Source organism: Oncorhynchus keta, chromosome 4, assembly GCF_023373465.1.
Source record: "Oncorhynchus keta strain PuntledgeMale-10-30-2019 chromosome 4, Oket_V2, whole genome shotgun sequence".
NCBI classification, from domain to species: Eukaryota; Metazoa; Chordata; class Actinopteri; order Salmoniformes; family Salmonidae; genus Oncorhynchus; species Oncorhynchus keta.
In genome coordinates this window covers 17104089-17123481 of record NC_068424.1, presented here as the reverse complement: position 1 = coordinate 17123481, position 19393 = coordinate 17104089, and the positions used below count along the sequence as shown (strand labels likewise).

The 19393-nt window shown below is 46.5% G+C and overlaps 1 protein-coding gene across 3 annotated transcripts; it reads left to right on the top strand.

The window, feature by feature from the left end:
• The first annotated feature begins 312 nt into the window (after positions 1 to 312).
• LOC118370054 (protein Aster-C-like) lies at positions 313 to 19308 on the top strand. 3 transcript variants are annotated; one of them, XM_035754844.2, is made up of 18 exons: positions 313 to 532; positions 1459 to 1599; positions 4295 to 4433; positions 4663 to 4763; positions 4998 to 5093; positions 5557 to 5637; positions 9196 to 9320; positions 9448 to 9607; positions 9816 to 9972; positions 10115 to 10255; positions 14355 to 14473; positions 14556 to 14698; positions 15171 to 15274; positions 16269 to 16445; positions 16631 to 16694; positions 16869 to 16988; positions 17601 to 17706; positions 17817 to 19308. In XM_035754844.2, exons 2-18 carry the CDS (start codon positions 1507 to 1509, stop codon positions 17880 to 17882), a joined length of 1992 nt encoding a protein of 663 aa, XP_035610737.1. In that variant the 5' UTR covers positions 313 to 532; positions 1459 to 1506; the 3' UTR covers positions 17883 to 19308. The 3 variants fall into 3 exon arrangements, with proteins under 3 accessions (XP_035610737.1, XP_035610726.1, XP_035610745.1); XM_035754833.2 differs by having other exon boundaries at positions 314 to 532; positions 1487 to 1599; XM_035754852.2 differs by lacking the exon at positions 1459 to 1599 and having other exon boundaries at positions 317 to 532.
• The last annotated feature ends 85 nt before the right edge of the window (positions 19309 to 19393 follow it).

Here is a 19393-nt window from a genome sequence, read left to right as displayed (position 1 = left end):
CGCAGTTGTAAATGAGAACTAGTTCTCAACTAGACTACCTGGTTAAATAAAGGTGAAATAAAAATACATATATTTTTTTTAAAGTAATATTTTGTTGCATTTAACTGCTGTAATTTCCTTAGTAGGTGACGTCAGAGTTTAACATGTGGATGAAGTCGGAGCTCATGGATGAGAGATTAATTAGTTTCCCACTATTAATTACCAGTTGGATGGCCGTTCAACTGATTTTTCCCATCGTAGTAAAATATGGTAAATACTACCTTCCCACTTGGTTATGAACGCAGCATCCGTCCACTCGACCCACCTGTTATCAGGTGGACGGGCTTGCAGCACATATAGGCTATTTATGACGCCACACATTTATTTAAGGAACCTACCCGTGCACATTGCCGAAGGAAAGGTTTTGCATGAATGACACATGTCAAACGGAGCCGGTGGTGACATGCTTACAAGAATTTGGGTCTTCACAAAGCTTCATCCCGGACTCACATAGGACTCCGTGCAGAAGATAAAGATCTCGTGTCATTTCCAGGTAGGTTATTAATGTGCACCGTCTTTTACCTGCTTATTACTGATGTTTTATCCCTCAGGAGATCGCATATGTGCCTCGTTCAAAACAACTTGGAAAAAAAAACTGACTGGGAAAAATGTTTTGACTGTCATCCAAGTCGCTTTTTCAAGTCGTTAACTATTGTATTGAAAGATACTATGGTGATGAGGAATTTGATAACTGGCCTGATGCGATCACGCACTATTGCCATGTTCACGTGCTAGTCGGAACTAAGAAAACTCGGACATTTCCGACTGGTTAACTGGTTGAACGCGGCACGTGTATAACTACAACCAGTTAGCAAGTCCGATATTTCCGAGTTTCCTAGTCCAGACTACCACCCAAACGTGGCATGTAAGCCCGTATGCCAATGGAATTTGGCACAGTGGACGAGCAAAGACTCATCTCCCTTTACGCAGTGTTTAGATATCATACAATCTTGTTAATCACTTGAGATTCGCACTGCTAAAATGTTTGCTCTTCATGTCCAGTCTTTTGAACTCACTGCGAACAAAATGGAAATGACAAGTTCGCCTGAGAGCCAGAATATAAATATGTATTCAAAGTGATCAGAATGTATCAATTCATAGAACTAATGATATTAAATCATCTCAAAACACTTCTCATTCAGAACACAATGTTTCTCCTGGGTGACAGGCAGGGCAGGATAAACCAGTTTTTTTGTGCCTCTTTCTTTGTGCTCTCACTCTCTCATCGGAAAAGTGGGTTAAGTGAGAGTCATAGGATATCAATTCCATCCTCATACCTCTTAGCATGGTCTGCAAAGTTTGACCATCTTCAGTGGAGACCAGCCATGAACAAACAAATCCCTTTATAGCAGCAGGATGTCCAGTCCAGTAGTCCTGCTATACTGACATGGACTGCTGGAATTATCTTGTGTGCTAAAGCTACTAGGCCTCTATCTCTACTACCCAGTCAGCAGAACAGTGGATCTGATGGACCAGGTGTCCCGGTCAGGGGTGGGCACTGATGTCACAGACGAGACAGCCTCCATGGGGGAGTATAGGTGGAACTCTGAGGATCATGAGGTAAGATACAGGGAGCCCCTCTGTTTACCTGTCTGTGACTATCATGCACTTACCCCTACATAGTATACACAGGAGGTTGGTGGCACCTTAATTGGGGAGAACAGGCTTGTGGTAATGACTGGAGTGTAATGCTATCAAAAACACCAAACGTATGGTTTCCAGGTGTTTGATGCCATTCCCTTTGCTCCATTCCAGCCATTATGAGCCGTTCTCCCCTCAGCAGCCTCCTGTGATAATGTACCATGAAGCCTGCCTACTCCCCACTCATACACACATCAAACCATCAACTGTTACTGCACTCTAGTGGAGAAGACCATTCTGACTCTTCTCCAATGTGTTATGTAGACATATCATTACATTAGCTATTGACTTGCTGTACTAGTGACACAACTACACAGGGCGGCAAGTAGCCTAGTGGTTAGTGTTGGACTAGTAACCGAAAGGTTGCTGGATTGAATCCTCAAGCTGAAACGGTACAAATCTGTCGTTCTGCCCCTGAACACAACAGTTAACCCACTGTTCCCCGGTAGGCTGTCATTGTAAATAAGAATTAGTTCTTAACTGACCTGCCTCGTTAAATAAAATGCATGTCGTTCAACTAGTAATCTAAATGTAGGTAGTGATTTCAGTGGTTCTTTACTTTGTTTCTCCATGTAGCGGTGTAACTAAGTACTGGAACTAGACTTGTTTTTTTTTGTAAAAATAAATGTGGAGGAAGTAGGCAATTTCCTTTTTTTGGTCATCACCTGCTTAATTCTCACTTCAAACAACCTTTTTGTGTCTAATAGGCTGAATGACACATTGTTAATGTACAGTGCTGTCAAAGTATTCAGACCCCCTTGACTTTTTCCACATTTTGTTAGCCTTATTCTTAAATTGATTTAATAGTTTTCCCCCCTCAATCTACACACAATACCCCACAATGAAAAAGCAAAAATAGGTTTTTAGAAATGTTGGCAAATGTAATACAAATAAAACTTAGCAGATTTACATAAGCATTCAGACCCTTTACTCAGTACTTTGTTGAAACACCTTTGTCAGCGATTACAGCCTCGACTCTTCAGGGGTATGACGCTATAAGTTTGGCACACCTTTATTTGGGGAGTTTCTCCCATTCTTCTCTGCAGATCCTCTCATGCTGTCAGGTTGGATGGGAAGCGTTGCTGCACAGCTATTTTCAGGTCTCCAGAGATGTTTGATCTGGTTCAAGTCCGGGCTCTGGCTAGACAACTCAAGGACATTCAGAGACTTGTCCCGAAGCCACTGAAGCCACTCTTGCATTGTCTTTGCTTGGCTGTGTGCTGAGGGTCGTTGTCCTGTTGGAAGGTAAACCTTCGCCCCAGTCTGAGGTCCCGAGCTCTCTGGAGCAGGTTATCAAGGGTCTCTCTGTACTTTGGTTCGTTCATCTTTGCCTCGATTCAGACTACTCTCCCAGTCCCTGCTGCTGAAAAACATCCCAACAGCATGATGCTACCACCACCATGCTTCACTGTGGGAATGGTGCCAGGTTTCCTCCAAATGTGCCTCTGGCATTCAGGCCAAAGAGTTCAATCTTTGTTTCATCAGACCAGATAATCTTGTTTCTCCTTTAGGAGCCTTTTGGCGGGCTGTCATGTACCTTTTTACTGAGGAATGGCTTCCGTCTGGTCACTCTACCATAAAGGTCTGATTGGTAGAGTGCTGCAGAGATGGTTGTCCTTCTGGAAGTTTCTCCCATCTCCACAGAGGAACTCTAGAGCTGAACTCAAGGCCCTTCTCCCCTGATTGCTCTGCTTGGCAGGGAGGCCAGCTCTAGGAAGAGTCTTGGTGGTTCCAAACTTCTTCCATTTAAGAATGATGGAGGCCACTGGGTTCTTGGGGACCTTCAATGCTGCAGATGTTTTTGGTACCCTACCTGAGATCTGTGCCTTGACACAATCCTGTCTTTGACCTCTTGGCTTGATTTTTGTTCTGACATGCACTGTCAACTGTTGGACCTTGTATAGACAGGTGTGTGCCTTTCCAAATCATGTCCAATCAATTACATTTACTACAGGTGGACTCGAATCAAGTTGTAGAAACATCTCAAGGATGGTCAATGGAAACAGGATGCACCGGAGCTCAAATTCGAGTCACATAGCAAAGGGTCTGAATAGTTATGTAAATTATGGCATTTCTGTTTATGATTTTAATACATTTGCTAAAATTTCTGAAACTTTTCGCTTTGTTTTTTGAAAGTGTAATCCATTTTAGAATCGGTTTGTATCAAAGTGGAAAAAGTCAGAGGGGTCTGAATACTTCCGAAGGCCACTGTATAACCCCAAACACATCTGCTCTTGCACTTTGTAGTCTGACATTTCAGATTGGTATATTAGAATTTCTCAGGAAGTAGTTTGGATGTAGTTAACTACTTTTTCATAGGGGTAGCTTCAGTGTAGCGTAACTTATTTTGGTGTGAAGTAATAGATATTTTCAGAGTAGCTTCCCCAACACTGACAATGTACAAAGCTTGTGGGGTGATACTGTTTTTCAGCTACATTAGTGTTCAGTTCTTGGCCTTCTCTGTATTTACTGAATAGCGAGAGCATATTGACCAATTGTCAGATTAATATATTCTAATAACTGAATTCAACAGAGGTTCAGCCAGCATGACCTCTGTACTATAGTAATTCGTTTTCAAATGAGCTTTGATGTGATTCTAATGTTATTTCTGCAGCCTGTTAATCCGAGATCCGACCCTCAGGGCCAGTGTCTGGCCGCCCCCCAAGCCCTGCCTGCCCCCACCTACAAACAGAGGGTTGAGGAGTTTAGGAAGCTGTTCAGAGAACTGCCTGAGTCAGAGAGACTCATCGTGGGTGAGTTGTGTGTGTGTGTGTGTGTGTGTGTGTGTGTGTGTGTGTGTGTGAGAGAGAAAGAAGCCGGATACGGCTCCCCTATCACCATCTCTAAAAAAACAAACATATCGGCACCTCTCTCACCAGACGTCCTATATACAGAGCTTACCTGCATATACCAGCACACCTGTACCTTACCTGTGTCTAAGTGTATACCCATCTCTCGCTGCGTCCCGTGTATTTTCCCCAGACTACACCTGTGCCCTCCAGAGAGACATTCTACTGCAGGGACGCCTCTACCTGTCGGAGAACTGGCTCTGTTTCTATAGCAATGTGTTTTGGGGGACAAAGGTGAGCTCACATATGAGGGAAAGGAAAAATAAAGGCACCGTTTTCTGTTTAGAGGATGACATAAATTGGATAATGATATATCGTAAATATGTATATATATTGCATTATTCTGGTCGTGTTCAGGATGTGATCAGTGTGCTCTGGAATCGTAGATAGCCTAGAGTCTGAGGGACGTCTCTGTGGTTGTAGATAGCCTAGACTCTTGAGCGACATCACTGTGCTCTGTGGTCGTAGATAGTCTTGACTCTGAGGGACATCAAGGCCATGTACAGAGAGAAGACTGCACGGCTGATTCCCAACGCCATTCAGATCTGCACAGACTCTGAGAAGGTACAGTCACTCAAACAACACCTGGGTTCTGTTCAATATCCCTGGACAGTTGCACTAACGCCTTGGACCAGAGCTTAGAGACCCTGTGCTTTTCATGGTTTAACCCATCAAGCAACTTTTCATGCTCAAGAGTACAGCAGCACTGACAAAATAACATGCTGCTTACCCCTTCTGTCTATCCTCAATGCAAACCAATAGACAGTTATCACTGCAATAATATTAAAGCAAAACTCCACACAAAAAATATATTGTAGTACTATATCCCAACATTTGTTGACATGCAAAACATTTTGGGACTAATATTTTTTGAGGGAATCATATGATGCAAAATGCATCATATCGGCTGTATTTCTGTATTTTATTTCAGTAGTTATATATCTTAACTTGATTTCTGATATGCAAAACAGCCAGTTTTTGGGGTGGAATTTTAATTTGAACTGAAGCTTTTCTCTCTTCCCTACAGTTGTTCTTCACTTCCTTCTCAGCCAGAGAGAAGAGTTACCAGGGAGTGTTCCGGATGTGGCAGAACACGCTGATGGACAAGGTGAGGCACAGATCAGCTGACAGCGACCTCTTATAACCTCACTTCACTCACTGGGGGATGCATCCCAAATGGCACCCTATTCCCTATAAAGTGCACTACTTTTAACCTGGGCCCTGTGCCACATTCAGGATGCACCCTGGGTGTAAAGTACTGTCAGCTATGGCAGGTCCACGGTTCTGTTTATGTTGAAACTGTCCTGTCCAGATAGAGCAGGATATGGATTGAGGGCTGTCAAAAACACTGGAAATGGGACACCCAGAATGTCCCCTCCTTTCAACACTGGGCCTTTTCCACACCCATTTACACACTGCCCTGCCCCCCTTCCAATATTGTTGTCACCATGGTTTTGGTTGTCTCGACAGCAAGCATTTCTATGGCAAGGGAATTTCAATAAGTAGGAGTTATGTTAAGCACAGATCTAGGATCATCTTCCCCTCACTCAATCCTACCCTTGATAACAAGTTAAACTGACCTTGGCTCTGTGTCTAAAAGGCAACGTGTTCCCGGTCTCCCCTATGGAATGGCATTGATCCAGTGACATGAAGGAAGTCAACGACTAGATAACCAGATAGTGTCCATGTTGCAGGGTTATCATAGCTCCATGCAACTTATGTGGAGTCCTATTTAGTATGCAAGGCTTTTGTGACTTTACCCTGGCAGACTGCTCTTATCTAATCAATCCTGAGTACACACCATGCTCCTCTGACTGACCCCCTGCCCCTGACATTCGGTTATTATGTAGTATACAAGGGGAATAGAAGTACATTTTATAATGTACTCGCTCTTTTGATAGCAAAGTGGGGCTAAAACATTCTAGCACCTGGAATGAATGCAAACTCTATGGCCAACTAGTGCAATACCCGGAAGACTGTGGACCAAGGGAATTAAGCTGTGCAAACAACTCTACAATAACACTAGTGTGACTCGGGAGTTAGCGAATGACGGTAAAGTTCAATGACCCCTCAAGGTGTGGCTAGGAAGGTTTATTTGCTTAAGACAGAAAGATCTGTCTTTTCATTACCTATCCATTCTTCAGGGCAGTCGTTCGCATTACGCCCCAAAGAGGCTATTCATCAACCGATCTGATTTTCATTGTCACTGAACCAGAGTTTTGGCATTCAGTAGAGCTGTTATCGAGGCTACCGATCTCTGTATCAATGGGTGGAGCGTTCGTGTCCCAATTGTCGGGCTGAGGGTGCTAGGACTTCCTGATTGTTTTGTGACAGTGTACAGGTTATTACAGTTCAGTCCAGAGACCAGAACAGAGTAAAATGGCTACAGAGAAGTAAGTAAAACATCTTTTTAAATGGTTATTTTGACTTGATTGGTAACAAGTGACTGATTATTCATCTAAATGATGATCAGGTGTGTGTAATTTGGATTGAAGAAACTGGTTCTATATGGGGCTTGCTTGAATGGATTCTGTTGCATGGGCTGGATTTGGAGTCTTGGGGAACCTACTTTATTTAAAAAAATTTTTTAAAGCTAATTATCTGCAATTCGACATTTTGTCATGGCTTATGACGTGTTTTATATGCTATCTGGGGGGGCCTCTGACCTCCAGGGCAGATGCCCCGCGTGCCCGTTTGTAGGAAATCAATCATAATAAATTGTTTTTTTGAACGATTGAACAAACTCTAAATACATTTCTAATCTACATTTACTTATCATTCTCCCTCCATATAGTTAAAAAAAATACTTTGTTTATGGACACTATGACAAATACAATCTACACTCAGCAAAAAAAAAAAAAAACGTGACTCATCAGTGAAGAGCACTTTTTGCCAGTCCTGTCTGGTCCAGCGACGGTGAGTTTGTGCACATAGGCGATGTTGTTGCCGGTGATGTCTGGTGAGGACCTGCCTTACAACAGGCCTAAAAGCCCTCAGTCCAGCCTCTCTCAGCCTTTTGCGGACAGTCTGTGCACTGATGGAAGGATTGTGCGTTCCTGGTGCAACTCGGGCAGTTGTTGCCATCCGGGACCTGTCCCGCAGGTGTGATGTTCGGATGTACCGATCCTGTGCAAGTGTTGTTACACGTGGTCTGCCACTGCGAGGACGATCAGCTGTCCGTCCTGTCTCCCTGTAGCCCAGTCTTGGGCATCTCACAGTACGGACATTGCAATTTGCAGCATGCCTAAGGCACATTCATGCAGATGAGCAGGGACCCTGGGCATCTTTCTTTGGTGTTTTTCATAGTCAGTAGAAAGGCCTCTTTAGTGTCCTGCGTTTTCATAACTATGACCTTAATTGCCTACCGTCTGTAAGCTGTTAGTGTCTTAACGACCGTTCCACAGGTACATGTTCATTAATTGTTTATGGTTCATTGATTGAACAAGCATGGGAAACAGTGTTTAAACCCTTTACAATGAAGATCTGTGAAGGTATTTGGATTTTTACGAAATATCTTTGAAAGACGGGGTCCTGAAAAAGGGATGTTTATTTTGTAGCTATTAGTCAATAGCTATAGGCTACAATTTTTAACTGAGCAAGGTAGCAGCTGTCGTTTTGTGTCAGTTCTTTATATAATTGTTTGCATTTCTTAAGCGCTAATCTACAGTGAGTTGCTTTTTGATATGTTGTGTCATCAGTGTGGAGCCGGTTCGGGCTGTTTTGTTTGGTTGAAACTAAGACTGGAGGTGATGTGAGATTCATGCACAGGTAGAAAATGGTTATGTTGGAGGAAGCTAGACAGAGTAATCCTCATGATTTTGACTATTGAGATTGAGCTCTTACATTTAAGTCATTTAGCAGACGCTCTTATCCAGAGCGACTTACAAATTGGTGCATTCACCTTATGACATCCAGTGGAACAGCCACTTTACAATAGTGCATCTAAATCTTTTAGGGGGGTGAGAAGGATTACTTATCCTATCCTAGGTATTCCTTAAAGAGGTGGGGTTTCAGGTGTCTCCGGAAGGTGGTGATTGACTCCGCTGTCCTGGCGTCGTGAGGGAGTTTGTTCCACCATTGGGGGCCAGAGCAGCGAACAGTTTTGACTGGGCTGAGCGGGAACTGTACTTCCTCAGTGGTAGGGAGCCGAGCAGGCCAACAGTGGATGAACGCAGTGCCCTTGTTTGGGTGTAGGGCCTGATCAGAGCCTGGAGGTACTGAGGTGCCGTTCCCCTCACAGCTCCGTAGGCAAGCACCATGGTCTTGTAGCGGATGCGAGCTTCAACTGGAAGCCAGTGGAGAGAGCGGAGGAGCGGGGTGACGTGAGAGAACTTGGGAAGGTTGAACACCAGACGGGCTGCGGCGTTCTGGATGAGTTGTAGGGGTTTAATGGCACAGGCAGGGAGCCCAGCCAACAGCGAGTTGCAGTAATCCAGACTGGAGATGACAAGTGCCTGGATTAGGACCTGCGCCGCTTCCTGTGTGAGGCAGGGTCGAACTCTTGCAAGCTATAGCCTACAAGCAGCTGATGGATGATGGAACTGTGTACACCAAAAATCAGTCTTTCCATGATACCAAAAATCGAATCAAGCCTCACTGTTTGCTGTGTGCCAACCTCTGTTCCTCCCAATTAAACCCCCTCTCGCCTCTGTCCTCTCTCTCCTAGCCATTGACTAGTCTGGAGCTGTGGCTGGTGGTCAAGCAGCACTATGGTAATGACCTGGGCCTGAGCCATGAAGAAATGGAGAGTCTACAGGGATCAGCAGAATCAACCACGCAGACACACACTAGGTGAGGACTAGCAGGACTCTTCATCTATCTTCTCTATCAATCTGGTGCTGCAGGGTGAACAGCATGCATTCACCTACATCTGTCTGACACATTTCTTTAATCTGTTTCCCCATCTTGTCCCTGGCAGCCTGACCATGAGACCGGGTGGAGAGGACTCTGGGAGGCTGGAGAGGCCGTCTACTCTGCGCCTCCAACCAGGGGATCAGGGCTCCTTTGAGCCCAACACGCCCCAGGGAGAGGACCTACCCTCACCCCTCGGACAGAGCACCGCCAATTCGAGGAATGCGGTACGACACCTGGCATGTTAATGTCACAAAAAGCTTGGATGATATTAAGTGATCTCTGTAGAGGCATACGGTCTCCATATTGTTTCTTCATTGTCTGAGTTTTGCAAATTAAGGATTAGTCCCATTGACGGCATACATGTACATAGCAAGGCTTCCATAGCCAGAGTGACGGAAAGAGTGACATTGCCATTGTGTTTGTGTCCTACAGGATGATGCTCATAGCACCTCGTCTCAGTGCACTCCTGACCCATCCCTGGACCGCTCTGCCCCGGAGAGGGTCTCCAAGCGCTCAGAGCTCTCTCTGGACCTTAACACTAACCTGGACCACTTCTCTGAACAGAGTGGCTCGGAGAGCGCAGAGGAGGGTGAGAATGATTCCCAAATGGGTTTGTTAAATGCATGCATCTTTAGAGTATGTGTTTGTGTGATGCTATTGACACAATCTTAGATGTGTTTTCAGAGGCATTCCTCAGATCATGTTAACCCCTCTCCCGGTGTCTCTTATAGAGGAGAGGGTGTGTGTCTCCGAGCAGCAGGGCAGGCTCTATGTGAACAAGGTCTTCAACATCAGCGCAGAGAAGATGTTTGAGCTGCTCTTTACTGACTCCCACTTCATACGAAGATTCATGAATGTCAGGAAGATCACCAGTGAGTCATCACCCCATCCACCCTCAACACTCCCTGTTATGTCACAGTCCTCAACACTCCCTGTTATGTCACAGTCCTCAACGCTCCCTGTTATGTCACAGTCCTCAACGCTCCCTGTTATGTGGCGCAGTCCTCAACGCTCCCTGTTATGTGGCGCAGTCCTCAACGCTCCCTGTTATGTCACAGTCCTCAACGCTCCCTGTTATGTCACAGTCCTCAACGCTCCCTGTTATGTCACAGTCCTCAACGCTCCCTGTTATGTCACAGTCCTCAACGCTCCCTGTTATGTCACAGTCCTCAACACTCCCTGTTATGTATGTCACAGTCCTCAACACTCCCTGTTATGTCACAGTCCTCAACGCTCCCTGTTATGTCGCAGTCCTCAACGCTCCCTGTTATGTCGCAGTCCTCAACGCTCCCTGTTATGTCACAGTCCTCAACGCTCCCTGTTATGTGGCAGTCCTCAACGCTCCCTGTTATGTGGCAGTCCTCAACGCTCCCTGTTATGTCACAGTCCTCAACGCTCCCTGTTATGTCACAGTCCTCAACACTCCCTGTTATGTCACAGTCCTCAACGCTCCCTGTTATGTCGCAGTCCTCAACGCTCCCTGTTATGTCGCAGTCCTCAACGCTCCCTGTTATGTCACAGTCCTCAACGCTCCCTGTTATGTGGCAGTCCTCAACGCTCCCTGTTATGTGGCAGTCCTCAACGCTCCCTGTTATGTGGCAGTCCTCAACGCTCCCTGTTATGTGGCAGTCCTCAACGCTCCCTGTTATGTGGCAGTCCTCAACGCTCCCTGTTATGTGGCGCAGGCCTCAACGCTCCCTGTTATGTGGCAGTCCTCAACGCTCCCTGTTATGTGGCACAGGCCTCAACGCTCCCTGTTATGTGGCAGGCCTCAACGCTCCCTGTTATGTGGCAGTCCTCAACGCTCCCTGTTATGTCACAGTCCTCAACACTCCCTGTTATGTCACAGTCCTCAACACTCCCTGTTATGTCGCAGTCCTCAACGCTCCCTGTTATGTCACAGTCCTCAACGCTCCCTGTTATGTCACAGTCCTCAACGCTCCCTGTTATGTGGCAGTCCTCAACGCTCCCTGTTATGTGGCAGTCCTCAACGCTCCCTGTTATGTGGCAGTCCTCAACGCTCCCTGTTATGTGGCAGTCCTCAACGCTCCCTGTTATGTGGCAGTCCTCAACGCTCCCTGTTATGTCACAGTCCTCAACGCTCCCTGTTATGTCACAGTCCTCAACGCTCCCTGTTATGTCACAGTCCTCAACACTCCCTGTTATGTCACAGTCCTCAACACTCCCTGTTATGTCACAGTCCTCAACGCTCCCTGTTATGTCGCAGTCCTCAACGCTCCCTGTTATGTCGCAGTCCTCAACGCTCCCTGTTATGTCACAGTCCTCAACGCTCCCTGTTATGTGGCAGTCCTCAACGCTCCCTGTTATGTGGCAGTCCTCAACGCTCCCTGTTATGTGGCAGTCCTCAACGCTCCCTGTTATGTGGCAGTCCTCAACGCTCCCTGTTATGTGGCAGTCCTCAACGCTCCCTGTTATGTGGCGCAGGCCTCAACGCTCCCTGTTATGTGGCAGTCCTCAACGCTCCCTGTTATGTGGCACAGGCCTCAACGCTCCCTGTTATGTGGCAGGCCTCAACGCTCCCTGTTATGTGGCAGTCCTCAACGCTCCCTGTTATGTCACAGTCCTCAACACTCCCTGTTATGTCACAGTCCTCAACACTCCCTGTTATGTCGCAGTCCTCAACGCTCCCTGTTATGTCGCAGTCCTCAACGCTCCCTGTTATGTCACAGTCCTCAACGCTCCCTGTTATGTGGCAGTCCTCAACGCTCCCTGTTATGTGGCAGTCCTCAACGCTCCCTGTAATGTGGCAGTCCTCAACGCTCCCTGTTATGTGGCAGTCCTCAACGCTCCCTGTTATGTGGCGCAGTCCTCAACGCTCCCTGTTATGTGGCGCAGTCCTCAACGCTCCCTGTTATGTGGCGCAGTCCTCAACGCTCCCTGTTATGTGGCGCAGTCCTCAACGCTCCCTGTTATGTGGCGCAGTCCTCAACGCTCCCTGTTATGTGGCAGTCCTCAACGCTCCCTGTTATGTGGCGCAGTCCTCAACGCTCCCTGTTATGTGGCGCAGTCCTCAACGCTCCCTGTTATGTGGCGCAGTCCTCAACGCTCCCTGTTATGTGGCGCAGTCCTCAACGCTCCCTGTTATGTGGCAGTCCTCAACGCTCCCTGTTATGTGGCAGTCCTCAACGCTCCCTGTTATGTGTCAGTCCTCAACGCTCCCTGTTATGTGTCAGTCCTCAACGCTCCCTGTTATGTGGCGCAGGCCTCAACGCTCCCTGTTATGTGGCAGTCCTCAACGCTCCCTGTTATGTGGCACAGGCCTCAACGCTCCCTGTTATGTGGCAGGCCTCAACGCTCCCTGTTATGTGGCAGGCCTCAACGCTCCCTGTTATGTGGCAGTCCTCAACGCTCCCTGTTATGTGGCAGTCCTCAACGCTCCCTGTTATGTGGCACAGTCCTCAACGCTCCCTGTTATGTGGCACAGTCCTCAACGCTCCCTGTTATGTGGCACAGTCCTCAACGCTCCCTGTTATGTGGCACAGGCCTCAACGCTCCCTGTTATGTGGCACAGTCCTCAACGCTCCCTGTTATGTGGCACAGTCCTCAACGCTCCCTGTTATGTCGCAGTCCTCAACGCTCCCTGTTATGTCGCAGTCCTCAACGCTCCCTGTTATGTGGCACAGTCCTCAACGCTCCCTGTTATGTGGCACAGTCCTCAACGCTCCCTGTTATGTGGCGCAGTCCTCAACGCTCCCTGTTATGTGGCGCAGTCCTCAACGCTCCCTGTTATGTGGCGCAGTCCTCAACGCTCCCTGTTATGTGGCACAGTCCTCAACGCTCCCTGTTATGTGGCGCAGTCCTCAACGCTCCCTGTTATGTGGCACAGTCCTCAACGCTCCCTGTTATGTGGCACAGGCCTCAACGCTCCCTGTTATGTGGCACAGTCCTCAACGCTCCCTGTTATGTGGCACAGTCCTCAACGCTCCCTGTTATGTGGCACAGGCCTCAACGCTCCCTGTTATGTGGCACAGGCCTCAACGCTCCCTGTTATGTGGCGCAGTCCTCAACGCTCCCTGTTATGTGGCACAGTCCTCAACGCTCCCTGTTATGTGGCACAGTCCTCAACGCTCCCTGTTATGTGGCACAGTCCTCAACGCTCCCTGTTATGTCGCAGTCCTCAACGCTCCCTGTTATGTCGCACAGTCCTCAACGCTCCCTGTTATGTGGCACAGTCCTCAACGCTCCCTGTTATGTGGCACAGGCCTCAACGCTCCCTGTTATGTGGCACAGTCCTCAACGCTCCCTGTTATGTGGCACAGTCCTCAACGCTCCCTGTTATGTGGCACAGGCCTCAGCTTGTGATGAGTAATCCATCCTAATCAATCTTTTGAATGTGAATGCCAGAGAGTTGTTGTAATTTCTAAATTGGGATGTGCACAACGAGGGGCCACAGTGGCTCCTGGATCTGAATACAGTATTCACACAAGCAGTCAGATCCTTTTGGGGGCCTTAAGTAAAATATTGTTTGGAGGGCCCCTCTGCCTTACTAAACAATGGTGGAGGGGCGGAGAGAAAAATGTGCAGTTTTATACACAGTTTGCCATGGGGCAGAGAGATATTTAAAACTAAAGTGTATATCTGAGTGTGAGAGTGACTAACAAAATTTAATGGGGGCCCCCACAGTCAGTTATTTGTCCATGATTGCTAAAAGTTTAGATCGTCTAGACTAACTTACCAATCTATAAAATGTTAGCTGGCTTGGCTAGATGAGGGACTGACATAAGAGAAACTGCTGATGCACAACCAAATTTTCGAAATTTAGTTGAGACCCCGACTGAGTATTTTTTGGGGGGAGGAGATTGATCCGCAGGCCTACAAAGGGGGAGTTGCATGTGCCCATCCCTGGTCCAAATGGATGTTTGTGTGAAATAATTCAGGCCTTTCCATTTCAGTGCAGTACCAAATAGAATAATAGGTGTGTTTTGTTAACCTATGTGTGATTGTCTTTAGATGCCAGCTTTGCCCCGTGGCAGAGTGAAGCGTCAGGCGCCATGAAGAGGAGTCTCAACTACACCATCGCCATCACCAACCCTCTGGTGGGCAAGTTCTCCACCGCCACAGAGAACCAGGTGAGCCCAGGTCTGCAGGGTGTGTGTGTGTGTGTGTGTTGTGTAGTGTGTTTTCCAGAGTGTGTAACTGTTGTCCTGTCAGATCCTGTACAAGGAATCCAGGGAGGGTCAGTACTACCTCGTCGACGCAGAAGTCTACACACACGACGTCCCGTACCACGACTACTTCTACACTCAGAACCTCTACTGTATCATCCGCCACTCCAAACACAAGTGTCGACTCAGGTGAGCAGCAGTGACAACACACCCTTCAGACATTTAATATTTGCTCTGTTTACTTTAGTGTAAGGACTTTTAGGGTATTGCGGTTGAGTTTCTCACTGTGGTCAGTCTTTGTTCAGTGCAAAGGTGCCTTTACATGTTTCCCACTGGGCACAGATGTCAATTCGATGTCTATTCCATGTCGGTTCAACCGACTTTCACTGATGTGAAAATAAGGTCCATTCAACCAGTGTCTGCCCAGTGGGTTGTGTGTGTCAAAGACCAATATCCTTTACGAAAGGTCAATTCACTTCCACATACTGCTGGCCTATGTACTGTTGGTTCTCTCTTCTTGCTGGTAGCTATTGGGCAATCTGAATCAGTTCCTGATTACAGAGAACGAAAATCAGCACTGGTACTTGAGAGTTTGTGGTGACTAATTACCCATGTAACTGATTAAATTACAACTATAGAGTTGATGTGCTGATGTGTTCAGGGTGTATACTGATGTGAAGTATAAGAAGCAGCCGTGGGGGCTGGTCAAGTCCTTTATCACCAAGAACTCCTGGAGCGGCCTGGAGGACTACTTCAGACACCTGGGTGAGTAGCAGCCTTGGAGATCTCGTCTTTCTCCCACGCCAACTTACAGAATATCTCTCTCCTTCTCGCTTGGCTCATCTCTGAGTGTATTTTCCTCTGAGAGCGTGTCTTTCTGCCTTTCCATGTCAAGTCTACTCCTCTCCCTGGTGCTCGTTGTCGCCAGTTTAGGCATTATTACGAACACTTGTCACCATCGTTACGCACACCTGCGCCTCATGAGACTCACCTGGAATTCATCACCTTCCTGATTACCTCCCCTATATCTATCACTCCCTTTGGTTCTCATGTCTGTACGCTACTCGTGTTTCTTGTTTTGTTCTATTGTTTGTATTAAATTCACTCCCTGTACTTGCTTCCTGATTTTGTTAGTGTACGTGTGACACTACACTTTCTCCAATGAGTCTCTGCCTGTGAGTGTGTTGGGTTGGCCATAATAAACTCCTGCTCTCTAAGTATGTTGCTGCTTCACTGGTTTCTGTTCATCACCCGCTCTCCTATACTGTATAACGACCAGTCTCCCGCTCTCCTATAGTGTATAACGACCCGTCTCCCGCTCTCCTATAGTGTATAACGACCCGTCTCCCGCTCTCCTATAGTGTATAACGACCCGTCACCCGCTCTCCTATACTGTATAACGACCCGTCTCCCGCTCTCCTATACTGTATAACGACCCGTCTCCCGCTCTCCTATACTGTATAACGACCCGTCTCCCGCTCTCCTATACTGTATAACGACCAGTCTCCCGCTCTCCTATACTGTATAACGACCCGTCTTTGTCACCCGCTCCAGTCTCGTCAGAGTAGATCTGAATCAAAGCCCTGCACTCACACTGACAGTCCAACTCGCCTCATGAGTAGTCAATTAGAACCCCCCTCCCCACAGATTGCACGGCAGTCCTCTCTACATAACCCTTACCACCTCTGCTAGTCATTTATCCCCCTCCTTCTTCCAAGGCATTTAACCTGACTTTTCCTTTCACCCTATGTCATCACAGAATCGGAGCTGATGGAAGAGGAGGCGGAGCTGAACCAGGGAGGTGGAGACCACGGTAAGACAATTGGCGGGCTGCGTCACCGGCGGAGGAGGACATTCAGTCGGACACTACAGGAGCACCTGAACCCCAGCAACCAGTACAGGCCTGACCTAGATCCTCACAGAGAGGGCAACACGGGTACATGTTCTTCTGTTATTTAGCCCTGGACAACCATCTTCTGCACACATGAATAACATTACATATACAATACAAACAATCAGTAATCAAGCACATGACTTGATCACCTACAAAATGCACAGTCATCTGTCTTCCATTCAAGCTGTGTCTCCTGTAATGACTTCCTGTCTCCGGTTGTGTGTCAGATCCCATGGATATGAAGGGTCCACAGTGGAACGTCTCTACCATCGTAGCTGGGATGAGCATCATGTAAGTCAACACTCAAAGCGTAAATCAGCATGCAACCTTTCTATTGTCTGAGTACATTCTGCTCCATGAGCTCAAACAGTACTTAGGCGTGTGTGTATTTGCAGTATATTAGCCAGGTGTTTGTTGAACTCAAATAATCAGAAACCTTACTGCCTCCTCTCTTGCTCTTCCCAGTATGCTGATCCTAACAGTACTGAACCTGGGGCTGTTCTTTAAGCTGTGGGCCATGGAGGACGTGGTCACACGCATGTACCTGAGCACCAAGAACCGCCTCCGGGAGAGGACCGAGAGCAGGTAGGCTGCTGCACACTGAGTGAAAGCCTAGGAGTACTTCTTTCTGGGTGGCTGAGGCCTTGTTCCAAGACTTAGGTGGGAGAGACTGAAGGGACATCTCTGACCAGCATCCCACATGACCTGCACATGACCATCTGATCATTTATCACTCCAGTGTTAATCTGCAAAATTGAAATTATTCGCCTACCTCCTCATGCCTTTTGCACACAATGTATATAGACTTTTTTTCCCCCCCTACTGTGTTATGGACTTGTTAATCGTTTACTCCATGTGTAACTCTGTTGTTGTCTGTTCACACTGCTATGCTTTATCTTTGCCAGGTCACAGTTGTAAATGAGAACTTGTTCTCAACTAGCCTACCAGGTTAAATAAAGGTGAAATAAAAAAAATTGACAGCCCGACTAGCCAAAATCTATAACCTAACCTTAAGCAAACCCCTAATCTAAATTGAACAAATTAAATATTGTTTTGGTCAGCCACATCCCCTTAGTTTACCTGACTTGGAAGCATCTTTCTTCTCCATTCCTTGGCGTAATCACTGCTCTGACGATTGGGTTGGTGTGAGCTATGTTGAGGAATTCTCTCTCCTGTTGTCTTTGTCCGTCTCCTCAGTTTTGCCCCAGACTTTAGTCCCGGACCGGCCCCTCCACACAGGACCAGAGAGGAGACTCTGCTGCTGAAAGCTGTTCTACAGGACTCCATCAACCTACTGGAGCAGGTGAGTCAGATGACCAGCTGTGTTGGTGTGTCAGTGTCACAGCCTCCCAGATGACCCCTGCAGGTGTATCTGGACGGTCATTGACCATTTTCTTCCTCTTTTCTCTCCAGCTCCGCTGCTCTCTATTGGTGCTTCAGCAGAACTTTGTAACCAATAGGACAGCAACGCCTCAGTGACGCCGTCATGATTTCACTACGCCCTATGAACCCTGGGGTCGTAAAGGCTACAGGGATGCGCCTCAGAGGACTCACTCTCCCAAGTAGGGGTGTTGCTATAGGGACTACCCACACACCGACTACTTGTTACTAAGAGCAACAACGGTACAAGTCCCAGGGCCATTGATAGTGTGTTTTTAAAGTTCAACTGTTGGTCCTGCGCTGTGGCAGAAGAGAATGGTTCCCAAACATCACCAACACTGGGAGGCGACTATTGGACTTGGGTTTATGTGAGGTTCCATTGTCTGTTGGGTTAGGGAGTACTTTATTCTTCCTTAATGTTCTGGGGTTACGGTGATTAAGTTGAAGTTCTTCTGGACTACTGTATATTGCATGCAGTCCCAGCATGCCTCACTGCGTACCCCTTCCATTGCCAAGCGCATCACAGCAGATGAGCCAATGATGTTATAGAAATAAATCCCAATGTAAGATTTTTACTTTTTGCACAGGTGCCTTGTGTACTTTTTATATTTTTTATATTGATTTAGAATATTTTTTTTCAATTCGAAAATACTTTGAATGTAATTTATTAATAATATTTGAATGGCTGTGGGTTTCTGCTCATGTAAATGTGAATAATTATGCTGTTTTGGATTGACAGATGACGACTCATTTAAAAAAAGAAAATAATCTTTGGGTGGTTTTGCAGCTTGGTTTGTAAATATACAGCAGAGCTCAATATCAGTGTTGTATTTAGAAGGGTGCAATGTTCTGAACACTGCAGATAGAAATGCCTTCTATAAAGCTGTCATGAATCCTTATTCTACATGATGGAGAAGCATGTTCTACATAATATAGTTCTATCTGCACCTTCTGTAATGTTCCACCCCACTGAACACATGCCCAGGTGAACTTTCTCAGGACTAATTGGTTAGAGCTCAAATATGCAAATAATAATAATACAGATTGCATTTAGTTAATTACGTTAAAGTCCTGATGACCGTTCCATATACAATAAGCTAAATTAAGAGGGTTAGTGAAGGTTCTGTAATTCATATTCATTCCACATGATGGTAAAACAAACTCATTCAGGAAGCCACGTCACTCAAACACTGCACTGCGTATCTGTACACTAGAGCCTTGTTAGCTTTGTTTTTTTTATTGTTAATCACCACTTACAATTTCTCAAACAAATGCCACTCGTGTGTGGTGGTAATGTAATATTGTATGTCAAACCCATCCTTGTTCTATAATTGCACAGGAATCTTCCATAGTGTTTGATGTTTACATTGCATTGGTGTAAACTGGGATGTGACTAGTTTAAAAGGGTATCATTAACATTTGTTTTCCACACTATCCATATATGAAGTTGAATTACCTTGGCTATTTTGCACATTTGTAAGATAAAGATTTGATGCTTTGAATAAAGAAACCATATTTCTCCACATATTATTGTTAATGTGAGGTGGGGGTACGGCATGCTAAAAGCACTGACTGTACAATCAGGATCTTTATACCATGATCCTAATTCT

Bases quoted from the DNA above. Each gene is read 5' to 3' on its own strand.
- LOC118370054 (XM_035754844.2), top strand. From the start codon at position 1,507: ATGGACCAGGTGTCCCGGTCAGGGGTGGGCACTGATGTCACAGACGAG. The intron at 14,699-15,170 runs GTGAGCAGCAGT...TGATGTGTTCAG, and splicing joins AAACACAAGTGTCGACTCAG to GGTGTATACTGATGTGAAGT. The intron at 16,446-16,630 runs GTACATGTTCTT...GTTGTGTGTCAG, and splicing joins TCACAGAGAGGGCAACACGG to ATCCCATGGATATGAAGGGT.